Source organism: Rhinolophus hipposideros (assembly GCF_964194185.1).
Source record: "Rhinolophus hipposideros genome assembly, chromosome: 2".
Taxonomy (NCBI): Eukaryota; Metazoa; Chordata; class Mammalia; order Chiroptera; family Rhinolophidae; genus Rhinolophus; species Rhinolophus hipposideros.
This window is the reverse complement of record NC_138048.1, coordinates 52401600-52415029: the sequence shown is the minus strand read 5'-3', so window position 1 is coordinate 52415029 and position 13430 is coordinate 52401600. Positions and strand designations below refer to the sequence as shown.

Sequence of the window (13430 nt, the reverse complement as noted above, 5' to 3'; positions counted from 1 at the left end):
ACCAGGGAGACTTCTGTGGCACACAACAAAGAATATAAACTATAGCACTCGAAAAAGTCACCAAGCAATAACAAGCCCTGGGTAGGAGAACAGATGTAATTTCTAGAGTTGTTACATTATACTATTTTAAATGTCCAGTTTTCAAAAAAAAGTTATGAGACATGCAGAAAACAAAATATGGCCTGTACACAGGAAAAAAGGCAGTCAGTAGAAATTGTCCCTAATGAAGCCCAACAATGGACTTTACTAGACAAAGATTTTAAAACAGCTATTTTAAATATGTTCAAAGAATTGAAGCCATATTTGAAGAATGGAAAGAGCATAGGAGCAGTATCTCACCAAGTAGAGAATATCAGTAAAGAGATTTGTTATAAAAAAAGAACCGAATAGAAATGCTGGAGCCAAAGTCCAAGGCCTCAGGTGGACACTGATCATCGGCTCGGGGAGCGCTGGTGCTGGCCTGCTACGTCTGCGGGAGCACGTGAATGCGATCACATGTGCTCCAGGGGGTGCCCACTGCTGCTGCCTCGCCATGTCAGCAAACTACACCGCCTGCTGCCCACGGCCTTCCCCTGCATGGCTGCCCAGCGGAACTGCACATTGATCATGTCCTGTGCGGAAGTGTTTCCAGAACAACAGTGGGGGAATTTGTAAAGATCTGGGTTCGAGATTCTAAGATTCAGAAGGAGGACATTTGGCATTCTTATATTGACTGTGAGATATGTATTCATACCAAGTAGCATGTGTTTTACAATGAAAACATTCTGTGTACAAAGAAGATAACAGAATTTGTGTGGCTGAGGCAGACTCCAAAATAATGCATTGGTGGTACAACTGCCAGAACTTCCATCTAAAAATCTATTTTTCAACATTAACAGTCACCAGCATGAGGATCAACAGGGTCAGGGTTTGGACGATTTCCTCAGGAAGGTACTACAGAATGCACTTCTGCTTTCAGATAGCACTTAACCTCTTCTTACAGAGCCTTCAGAATTTGGAAGACATGGAGAAGTGCTTTTTCTGGGCAGGCTAAGTACTCTGTAGAAGAAGCAATTCACAAGTTGGCCTTGATGAACAGATGTTCCCTGAAGAAGATAAAGAAGGAAAAAAGAAAATGATACAGATTATGATTAGAAAGTTAATCCTCTGGATTTGGATATAGTAGCGATAACAGCAGTTCACATGGACGTAAAATGAGTTCCACAGGAATCCTGAGAAATAATTCTGATGTTACTTACATATATTAGGAGTAGCAAATTATGTCCAGTCATAGAGAAGAAAGCTTGCTACTGATACATTTTTACCTAAAGCTCATTGTCATGACATTAGGTATTAAAATTCTTAAAGATGTTGGGTTGTTTATTAGTGGTATTTTTGTGTTGTCTTATTTTAGCTAAGCTTCTTCTATAAAAAGTCTGAGAATGCAACACTCGATAGGCAAACATTATTGGTAAAACAAGATCCTTGCCCTCAAATGAAATGGTTTATATGTTTTTTAAAAACCTAGTTGGTTTTATTGAATTTGAAAAGATAGCTAGTTAGCATTTAAAATCCAGATAGAGCTTTCCTTCTTGTATCACTGAGGCAGTGTTATCATAAACACAGCATGTATGAGCTTACCCACTATGCAGACTAACAGTGTAGATCAGACTGCCTTCAGACGTGCAGCTGATATTTTGTGGGTACCTCCCCTGCACTGGGAAAACACTTTGCTTTTTGGTGTTTGAAATATTTTAAGAGTGTTTAACCTTTCTGGTATTCTGTTTCATACTTAGGTGGGAAATGTATCTTATTAATAGAGACATGTTAAAATAATGTTTACATCTTAGAAAAAACAGAAATGGTGCTAGTAATTTTGCTTATATTTGCAACATATAGATTCAGAAATACACTTTCATTGTCCAAAATCAGCCCTGACACATGGTTCCTGGAAACAAATCATTTGTTTTCATTATCATTGTGTAATTAGATTTAAAGGTTAACGATTTCTTTTCTGACTAAATGTGCAATTTCTTATCACTAGATAAATTTCAGTGTCAGTGGTGGTTACTTGTTACTTATCTTTAAGCTATAAGTAGAATCTTATAAAAATTAATGAGTATTCCTATAATTTAGGAAAGGATATCAACTTGCTAATTTCAGAATTAAGCATTCATTTTTAAAAGCCCCCCTCCCTTTTTTAAGAGTCTGCCAAAGAATTGGTGTAATTTAATAAAAACCTTTTTTTTTTTTTTAGTTTCCCAGAAAGAAAATATTTTAGATAATCTACATTGAACTTCAAGTGTCAAATCAGGCAGCATTTTCTTGAGATAATTATCTAAGTTTCTTCCTTGTTAAATGGTATAGAATATCTCTTTAACAGGAAGATATTTTTACAAAACGAGGATAACTTGTTGCTTTAATTAAATGTTACCTTGCCTCATTTTATTTTAATTAGAAGTTTAAAAGTTACTGTATTATTAGTCTTTGAAATGCTTATAACTAAGACGCAATAGAAAAAAATTAAATTTAGAATAAGAGTGATTTCCATAATGCTTCCTCTTGTTTTTTGTTTGGTCTAAAACATTATTTAACTTGTGTACATAGTTTGATTTACTATATGTTTGGATCTTGTTACTTTATCATCAAGGACTCATTTTAATGCAGAAATAAAAAAGATTTAACAGTTTCTTTTTGCCAACATGTAAAGTTTGCCATCCAGTCATTTAAGAGCAATCTCCAGCTCCTTGGCAATATGTATTTGAATTTCACATTATTTCTGTTTTTCAGAAGTTTTGAAAAGCATATAATATGCCACCAATTGTCACATTACTTTTAGGTGATATAACAACCATCAGAATGGTTATTAAGTAATGCCTAATATTGTGCTATGTAAACTTCATGAGATCATCATTTTCACATTAAACATGAAAAAAAAATTTTTTTAAGAAATTCTGGAGCTTAAAAGTACAATAACTGAAATGAAAATATCTAGACAAGCTCAACAGCAGATTTGAAGGGAAGAAAGAATTGCCTAGGCTGAAGAAAAGAAAAATTAACAGAGCCTCTAAGATCTATGGGATACCATCAGGGGTACCAACATACACATAATGAAATCTCAGAATGATAGGAGAAAGAGAAAGGGGCAAAAAGAATATTTGAATAAACAATGGCAAAAAGCTTTGCAAATTTGATTTTTTTATAAAATGTACATATCTGAGAAGCTCAGTGAATTCCAAGTAGATAAACGTGAAGAGACCCACACATACATCATAATCAAAGTGTTAAAAGACAAAAGAGAGAATTGTGAAAGCAGAAAGAGAGAAATGACTCATGTATAGAGGAATCCTAAATAAGATTAGGACTTAATCTTATCGAAATCCATGGAGACCGGAAAGCAGTGAGATGACATACTCAAAAGGTAAAGGCTATTTACCATGAATTCTGTCTGTACCCAGCCAAACTGGTCTTCAGAAACAAAGGATAATGGACGTTCCAAGGTAAACAAAAACAGGAAGTTTATCTCCACTTTCCCTACAAGAAATACTAAAGGGAATCCTTCAGACTAAAATAAACAGACACTAGAGAGTAACCCAAATCCATATGAAAAAATAAATAGCATATTTAAAGGTAACTACATAGGTAAATATAAAACAGCATAAGTGTGTTTTTTGTTTGTAACTCAACCGAATAAAACAATTTTAAATCTGTGTTGATGGGCACAAATTGTATAAAGATGTGAATAATATGACAGTAGTATCACAAAGGGGATAGAGGACAGACACAGTTACATAGGAGCAGTTTTTATATGCTGTGAAACTAAGTTAGTTGAAAGTAGATTGTTAGAAGATGTTAATTGTAACCCAGAGTACTCACTAATAACTGAAAATGTATGTAATAAAAAATTATAAGAATTAAAATGGTATACTAGAAAATAACTATGAACAAAAGAAGGTAGTAATGGAGGAACAAAAAAGAAGACTTAAAGAAAACAAATAGCAAAATGGATGACATAAATTTTACTTTTTTAGTAATTACATTAAATGCAAATGGATTAAGTACTCAAAAGATATTGACAGGATAGATTAAAAAACAAGAATCTATTTTATGAAAGACATAAAATACTGAAGCAGACTCAAGAAATATAAAATCTGGATAGACTGACAACAATTAAGGAGATTGATTTGATAATCAAAACTTCCCACAAAGGAAAAAGCACAGGATCATATGGCCTCACTGGTATAGTCTACCAAACATTTAAAGAAGAGTTAATACCAGTCATTCACAGACTCTTCCCAAAAAAGGAATAGGCATGAAGAACACTTGCAAACTCATCTTATTCTTATATCAAACCAGACAAGGACATCACAAGAAAACTACAAACCAATATCCCTTGTGAATATAGATTTATAAGAATCCTCAACAAAATAGAAAACTGGATCCAGCAGCACAGAAGAGGGTTAAATACCATACTTAAAAAAGGAATACACACCATAACTAGGTGGACTTTGTCTAAAGTATGCATGGTTGGTTCAATGCAGCGAAACTAATCAAGATACCATTTTGATAAAGGACATAAACCGTATAATCATCTCTATAGACACAGAAAAAGCACTTGAAAACCAGCAGTTTTACATCATAGCACTGAAAAAATTAGGAATAGAAGAGAACTTCCTTAACCTGAGAAAGAGTGTAAAAAACTGATAGCTTATGTCATGCTAAATGCTAAATAAAACACTGAAGGCTTTCCCTCAAAGATCAGGAACAAGAAGACAAGGACTGTTACCACTTCTGTTAAACATTGTATTGCAGTGTCTTAGAACTAATAAACAACCTCAGCAAGTTTGCAGCTCAGAATCACTATAAGAAACAGTTATATTTCTAGATACCGGCATTAAACAACCTGAAAGTGAATTAAGAAAACAATTCTATTTACAGTAATATCAAAAAGAATGAAAAACTTAGAAATAAATTTAACCAAGTGGATAAATAAAATGCGGAATATCCATACAATGGCGTATTATTCAGCCATAAGTAATGAAGTACTGATACATGCCACAAGGGTCAACCATGCAGATATGCTAAGTGAAAGAAGCCAAACACAAATGGTCATGTGTTATAGTATCCCATTTATTTAAAATGTACAGAATAGACAACTCCACAGAATCAGAACGTAGATTAGTGGTTGCGAAGGGACAAGGGGAGAGGGAAGGGAGGAATGCCTGCTAATGAGTAGTGAGCTTCTTTTGGATACTTAAAATGTTTTGGAATTAGATCACGGTGATGGTTGACATCCTTGTGAACGTACTAAAAACAACTAAATTATACACTTTAAAACTGTGAGTTTTATGTAAATTACATCTCCCTTTTTTAAGTGTCAATGTAAAAAAGGGATCCTTGGGCTATTTACACAAATATGTCTCACTATAGGTTATTTCTAAAACATTTTTAATAATGTATCTTCCATCAAAATGTCCAGTGATATTTAAGAAAGTTTTTAATTTGTAGTCTTGTTATTATTCTCTTTTGAATGTATGTAAGTTTTCTTCACATTTTTCCTGTAGCAAAAGGGCTTGATGCTCAGGAAATAATTCATTAAAACTTATAATATTCTCTATAATAATTAATAAAATTTTATCTTCCTTTTTATTTCTTTCCTAATTTGTTCTTCTGGGAATTAGGAGGATTTTCTTTATGTTCAAAGTAGAACATTTATATATTGTGTTGAGGGTTTTTTTTTAATAACCCTCAGCTAGAGACATTCTGTAATAAAACCATTCTGTTACATTTGTTTAAATTAAGGTTTTTGAATCTTGGTTTTCATTCAGGAAGTTTGTGTGTATTCTAACTTAGTTGCATAATGATATCCTTTATAGATCATATCAAATACTAGGTCTTTACATGGTTAAAATGTTCTTTTGTGTAAATTTTATGATCCCAAGAATTTCTGGACTTACAGTCAAATTTGCCAAAATTGGTATGGGATCTTTAATAGATTTTAGATTAGATGCTGATAAAACAGGTTTTCATATAAAAATTGTGTGATAGTTCTTTTTCTTCCAAAAATATTTAATGAAGATCCTGAACATTGCTGTATTCTATTAATTGCTGGTTCTTAGGGAGAAAAGACTACTTAAATATTTAAAGTTTATTACATTCCAATGTAACACTCCATAAATGTCCCAATGAGTTTTTCTTGTAATAGAAAGGTACAATCTTTTAAGATAGTGTACTTTGCAGTATGTGCTAGTATTGCCAGCCTTCCAGAAATAAGAACTAAGTTGCTTATTTTTCTGGAATGGGGTTGATCAGCTCAGTAATTATTTCACTCAAGGAAGGGCCCTTTATTTTAAAAAATGAAACATTGTTCATTTAATAACATTTATTCTATTTAAATTTTAGTCCTTGAAATCTGAGCTATTTTAATTCCTTTAAATAACTTTTTCTATTAACTCCAAATGAAGGGAATCTTTAATTTGGGAAAGGAAGGAAGAGAATTGGAATTGAGATGAGTAAATAGAAGTGAAAATGCAGCACGAGTTGAAAGGATGCTACAAAATGAATTTCTCTCCCATTGTTTGAGATACTGGTGAAATGAAATGTACAAAATGATGACACTTGTTGATTTTTTAGGTTGTCAGATTAAGGTACGTTTCTCAAAAGATTGATAGACAACTTTCTGGAAAACCTAGGGGGAAGTGTTTTGGTTTTGCTCACTCAACATTAAACAAAGTATTTTTAGTGAATAAAATTACTTTGATTAATAGTAATATTTTGTTTTAATGTATGAAAAATTTTTAGTAAATCGGAACAAGGCAATATTTTAGTGCTAAAGTAATTGCAAGTAAAATTTGTTTTAATCTACATTTACTCAACGAACAGGCTATTGTGATTTCTAATCAGTATGATAATTTTCTTTCAAATTTAAGATTTGGTTTGATTTACAGGTAAACAGTGTTGACCTTAGAACGGCCAGCCATGAGCAGGCAGCAGCCGCTTTGAAAAATGCTGGCCAAGCTGTCACAATTGTTGCACAGTATCGACCTGAAGGTAATGAAATTCTTGCTATTAGTGTTTATTGTTTATTTCGATGTTTAGAATTCTTCCTCTTAACATTTAACTTTCTAAGTTTAACTTTTTTTTATGTTTTGGTCTGACTTATTATTCTAGTCTAGTATGTGGTCTGATTTATTATTCTAGTTATGTTCAATCTGAACCTAATTCACTATCCAGGTCAAAGTGTTTTTGATGGGATGTAGGAACTTGTATTTGTCAACTCTTATGAGTATTTCACTTTTATTTGGATTAATTTTCATGTGTTTATTTGTAAAAATCTGTCCTCTAAGCAAACAAATACCTTTTAACACAACTTTTATTAACTCAGTAATCCAAAAGGATAATAAAAACCATAAACAAAGATAGGATAATATTGCCAAAGAAAATTAAGTCATCCCAATTTTTCTAACTTTTGTACTAGACTATGTTTACTGATATCAAGGTTTAATATATGTTTCTAATAACCTCTACTGCTATTTAAAATAAAGAGAAAGGATACAAGTTCGGGATGTAATGTGTTTCTAGATAGTGAAATATCATTAACATGACCTTACTAAGTTTCTAGGGGAAGAAGGTGGTAATGGAAAATTTGAGGTCATGCCATATTACAAATATATAAGACTCCAGTGTGCACCAGCATAACCACTTCTCCAGTAAAACCTCAGTGGAATTTTAAAAGCTTAAACACCCAGAAGAATACACAGCATACCGATTAATGTCCATAAACAACAAAGTGAAGAAGGAAAGAATGATGTGACTAAAAGAGCCAAGTGAAACATTCTATAATTTAGCAACTGTTACTTTTATTATTATTTCCTTGGAGTGTAATTTATTTTTGTAACAAAACCTAATATGTCTTTTAGTTGATCAAAGTAGCATGTTTGGCATTGCTTGCTGTTTCATAATACCTTCAGTCTTGTAAACCTCAGCAGTTGAAGTTCTGTAACTGAACTGAATTCATTTACATAAGAGGTAAATTTCAAATAAATTCTTATTAACCAAACAGGGACTAGTATATGAAGTCAGAATGCCAATTTATTAATTTTTGTAAAAAACAAAACTCCCAGTGGGGACCACACGTGCTTTTATCTTTTGGCCAACACATTCTTGCCCTATAAGTATACTATATGGAAGTCAAGTTATAATCACTGGTTGCTTAGTATCATAGAAAGACACTCATTTATATGTTTATAAGGAGTATAGACTGTTTAGGTATGATGAAGAGTAAGTCAGTATCTGCTCCCTGACCTCCCCAGAAAGCAACAAGATAAACAGATACACACACACTCTCCTACCCATACAACTCCACCTCACATTAAGTTAAACTAAGAAAATTGATAGAATACTTGAACAGCAAAATATAGGTAAGCAGCTTGAGACCTGGCAGAAGCCGCAAGAAAAGAAGGGAAAGGTAAAAACACATAGGATGCTAAGAATGCTCAGCGGTGGCAGAACTTAGAATATGACAGAAAATTGCTCTTCCAAAATGCAAGGAGCTTATTTTTGAGGTGTAAAAACATCCTTGTTTATGGCACGCCTGGTGGGAATTGGCTTGAGCAGCTTAGAGCAAAAGCCATTCTTGATGTGGTTTGGTTTAAAGAAATAGAGGACCCATATTGGGTGAAAGCAATCTGTCTTCATAGCATCCTATAATGTGACAATCTCTTGATTTTAAAGGCTGCAAAGAACATGTGTTTCCATCCCCCCTGTAATCCCAAAACTTTGTGGTCCAAGCAAATATCTTATCCAGCAAAATCCAACTCGTTAAGTCCTAAGTAATTGAAAAGTAACTGGCCTGGCATTCATATAAAGATAATAATATGAAAATGTAGAAACAGACAGCAAAGCTTAGTAACAGATAAAGGTTACTCATGGACATACACACATATGATACATACAAAGGAAAACATTGACACACATTAAATGAAAATTTGATCTTAGTGTTTTTAACAACTTACGCATTCACTCTTAGAAAGAAGACCACAAAGTAAGCATGTAAGAATAGATGTAGGCAAAGATGATTTCACAACCAGAAGAGATTAATTGTTCTAAACTAGCTAGTTCTGAACTAGCAGTACCAAGGAAAGAAGAAAATAGGCAAATTTTTTAAATTAGAACACCAAGACAGAGAGACACTGCAGAAAAATTAATAGGGGACATAGAGGATATGATACTAAAAGTAAACAAAATGAAACAGAAATGAGGATTTTAAAAGATGAGAAAGAAAATATTAGCGATGGAAGATAGGCAATTATTTATATGGAACATATACATAATTAGAGTTTCTAAGAAAAGAAAAATTTTTTAAAGAAGAGAATAAATGTTTGAAATTATAATACATTCAAGAAAACTTGCCAGGCCGGCCAGGTGACTCAGGTGGTTGGTGCACCGTGCTTCTAATGTGGCCAGTTCGATTCCCACATGGGCCAGTGAGCTGCACCCTCTCAGCTAAGACTGTGAACAACAGTTCTCTGTGGAGCTGGGCTGCCATGAGCAGCCAGAGGTCGGCGTGAGCAGCTGTGTGCTGCTCTGCTGTCGTGGTCTACTCTGCTGCCGTGGGCTACCTTGGGTTGCCATGAGCCGCCGGTGGCCAGCGTGAGTGGCCGGCAGCCAGCGAGAGCTGCCATGACCGGCGACCGACTGCGTCAGCAGGGGGGAGCGCACGGCTCATTATACCAGCATGGGCCAGAGAGCTGTGTCCTACACAACTAAACTGAGAAACAACAACTTGAACTGGAGTGGGGATGGGAGGCGGAAGAAGGGGAAAAAGAAAAGAAAACTTGCCTGAATTAAAAAGAAATGAATCTTTGTATTCAAAGGACACAGCATCATAGAAAATTGAATGGTCAAAATTAGAAGGGTCAAAATTCAGGCATATTCTGGTTGATGTTTATCAAGAAAGAATCTTCTGGGACCTAGTTAAAATATTGTTATTAATAAGGGGGTAAAAATTAATTGATGGAAGGAAGAACTACTCTAATGCTTGGTGAGCATAGGCCAGAATAAGAATAGTTAATTTTACCATTTTTATATTTAGTAGCTCTTAACTAAGCCTGATGTACCCATTTTTGCACTACATGTACTTGCCACTGATTAGTAAGGATGGGCTATCCTTTTCCTAGAATAGTTATTGAATGGGCCCAGGAATCTCCCTTTCAGATTTTTTTCTGTGCTTGTACTATTTTTCTTTATTTTTTTGTGATTTCTATACTTTTCTTCTAATGAACTTTTCTGATTGATACCTTTCCTTTAGTTTATTCAAAACTAAACTCTTCTAGTCTTGATGGAGACATTTTGTGTCAAGGAGAATTTGTGTTTATGTTTCAAGGTTAGATCCTTATGTTGATTACTCTTGTATTTGTATCTTCTTTCTGAACATCCCCTGAACACCAGATTTATATGTCCTATTTGATTTCTCCAGCTATTATTTCTCCGTAGTGTTTGAAACTGAACATATCTGAAACAGTTCTTTTACTATCTTCGTAAATGGTACCTCCATTGATGCTTAAGTCCCAAGCTTAGGAATCATCCTTGACTTCCCACCCCTTTCTCAACCTCTGTATCATGGCTACTACCCTAACCAAAACCATCATCTCTTAGCTATTCTAACAGCCTCTAACAAGTTCTCCTCATTTTTTTCTTGATTTTCTCCAATCCATTCTCTGTTCCTTGACCAAAATATTAGATACAAAGATTGGGTTGTATAATTATCCATTTAAAACATTTCCCATCATACTGTGGATAAATTCCAAACCTGACGGTAGAGCGAGCAAGGCCCTCTGTGACGGAGCACAGCCCGATACCTGTACTCTACTGTATGCCCTGTATGCCTCCCTTTTCTCCTTAAGACTAACCATACAGGTCTTCTTGATTGCACTAGATACTTTCCTAATTCTCTGCTTATTCTGCTCTTTCTTAAAATATTATTTTCCCTCTTCTTTACATGGCTGGCTTCTTTTCGTGATTGCATTTATCATGGCACTGTTACATTTTTCCTTTTAACACTGAACACAATTTATAATTATATGTTTAGTTAGGTGCCTATTTGTTTATTATTTATTTAAGCCTTGCTCTAAAGCCTTATCAAATATGTAGCTGTATCCCTACATACAGATGATGAAGTAGACTCAGATAACAAAACTAGTAATAGCTAGGATTCAGTCCCAGGTCTGATGCCTTCAAAGTCTAGATTCTTTTCCCTGGGAATATTTTGATGATTGCTTGGTCTGGCAGTGTTGGTGTATACTGCAATTTTTTACCACAGCTATGGTACCATTTTTTATGGTACCATAAACACAGCTATGGTACCATTGCCTAATAAACACAAGAGTAAGTACCAATAGAGCACAGAAGATAGCCATTGCCTGGGGAATTCAAAGGGAGGTACATATTGCTTGGCAGGAGAAAAAAATGCCATAGAGTATGATTCAGGTTTAACTGGCAAACCTAAAGGATAGAATTTAGATGGTCAGAAGAAAGTCCTTTCTTTCTTTATTTATTTATTTATTCTAGGTAAAGAATAACAGAAGAGCAAAGATAGAGCTAAGATTGAAAAGCATGTTTTGGGTATTTTGAAATTCACCTGTCCTCCTTGCTGTGTTACTACTTACTTAATGTTTATTAGTGTCACTATAGCTTTATGTTTTAATACTAATTATGTACTTTTAACAAATGTATTTTTGTTGTATAGCACTTTTTTAAAAAACATTTTACATCATCAGTATGTAACTGCTGTGAAGGCCAAGGATATAAGTTGAAGATGAAACTCAGATTTTCTTTCTCAGTGAGCTGGCCATTTTAAGAAGTACAACAGGAGTTGCCTGACACTGATAATGAGTCATCTCCTTGCAGTTAGTATCTTCACTTTACGAAGACCAGTTCCTTTGATAATCTGACAGATATACAAAGGTCAGACAATTAAGTTCACAAACTCATCAAAAGTGCTAATACCTCACTGCTGATTATCACTATCATCACCTTCGAAGTACTCCCCTTGGGAAGCTATGCACTGATGCCAGCACCTAGTCACCCTTCAAAGCGATTTTGGAACCCTTTTTCTGGAATGGCCATCAGAGTTGTCATCATATTACCCTTGATGTCCTGTCATCCAGATGTCTTCCTTTCAATATTTCCTTTATCTTTAGGTAAAGAAAGATGTCATTGGGGGCCAGATCAGGTGAGTAGGGAGGGTGTTCCAGTACAGTTATCTGTTTACCGGCTAAAACCTCCCTCACTGGCAGTGCTGTGTGAGCTGGTGCATTGTTGTGATGCAAGAGCCATGAATTGTTGGCAAAAAGTTCAGGTCGTCTTTTTCACGCAGTCTTTTCAGCACTTCCAAATAGTAAACTTGGTTAACCGTTTGTTGAGTTGGTACAAATTCATAATGAATAATCCCTCTGATATCAAAAAAGGTTAACAACATCGTTGCAACAAGTTCGTGAACTTAATTGTCAACCTTCATATATGAAATTATGGCGTGTTCTTACTATTACTATAGCAAGATTATCACTATTCTTACTATTAAGGAAAGTAAACAAGGTGGAAAACTGTGTATGTTGCTGTTTAAGAAAAACAATACATATGTTTGTATATATACACACAATTATTTGTACATAATTATGCATTATATACATACATTAAAATAATTAATATAGAATAGGTATATTTGCATGTGCATATGTATCTGCTTATATTATTAAGAATGGAAGAATAAACCTTTCTTTAAATTTTTATATGTAATAACCAGTGCAAAGTATGGAAAGAGGAAGGAATAGAAGCTGAACTTTTTTTTAATATCATGTTTTATAGATTTGACTTTGGAACTATTTTGCTTACCTATAAAAACCAATGAAAAATTTTAAAAGCAACCCCTAAAAATTAAAGTTGAAAATAAAAAAGAGCAAATGAACCTAAATGTATGTCCAGTTTGCAGCATTAATACCTAGGAAGGAACTATTCAAGTGTTCAAATAGTAATTCACTAGTATATCCCTAGTAGGCCATACTCTAAGGATAAAAAGAACTAGGGAAAATAGTTAACTGTTTTCAGTAATACTGTCATAGTCATAGTGTTGATGGTGTTATTTTAAGTCTGTTGTGAATGTAATATTGGATAAAATAAGTCATCATGCAGTGCTCTTAATTCTGTTATCTCCAGTGTCTTGAGAACCAGGATTCTTCATATGCAAGAAAGTACATATAGATATGGTAGAAGAGATTAAGTAAAAACCTAATGGTCCTAATTTTTAATGATAAAAACCTAATAGTCCTAATTTTTAATGGTCCAGTATAAACTCATGGTGTACTTTGTATTTTTATCTATATCTCTATCCATCAATCTGTATCTTAGCTGTGTCTACACAGACTCAAATTTGACATGACTTGATAATAGGTGAA

The 13430-nt window shown here is 34.0% G+C and overlaps 1 protein-coding gene and 1 pseudogene across 23 annotated transcripts in view; both read left to right on the top strand.

The window, feature by feature from the left end:
* Positions 1–13430, top strand: part of DLG1 (discs large MAGUK scaffold protein 1) — a 247770-nt gene that overhangs the window by 183832 nt on the left and 50508 nt on the right. For all 22 annotated transcript variants that reach the window (XM_081073459.1, XM_081073475.1, XM_081073468.1 and 19 more), the window contains one exon: positions 6927–7029. In XM_081073459.1, the coding sequence (XP_080929585.1) occupies positions 6927–7029 (103 nt within the window). The remainder of the gene's footprint in view (positions 1–6926; positions 7030–13430) is intronic.
* Positions 496–1247, top strand: LOC308506305 (sorting nexin-10-like; annotated as a pseudogene). The gene has a single exon. The product of its transcript is annotated as a sorting nexin-10-like (transcript).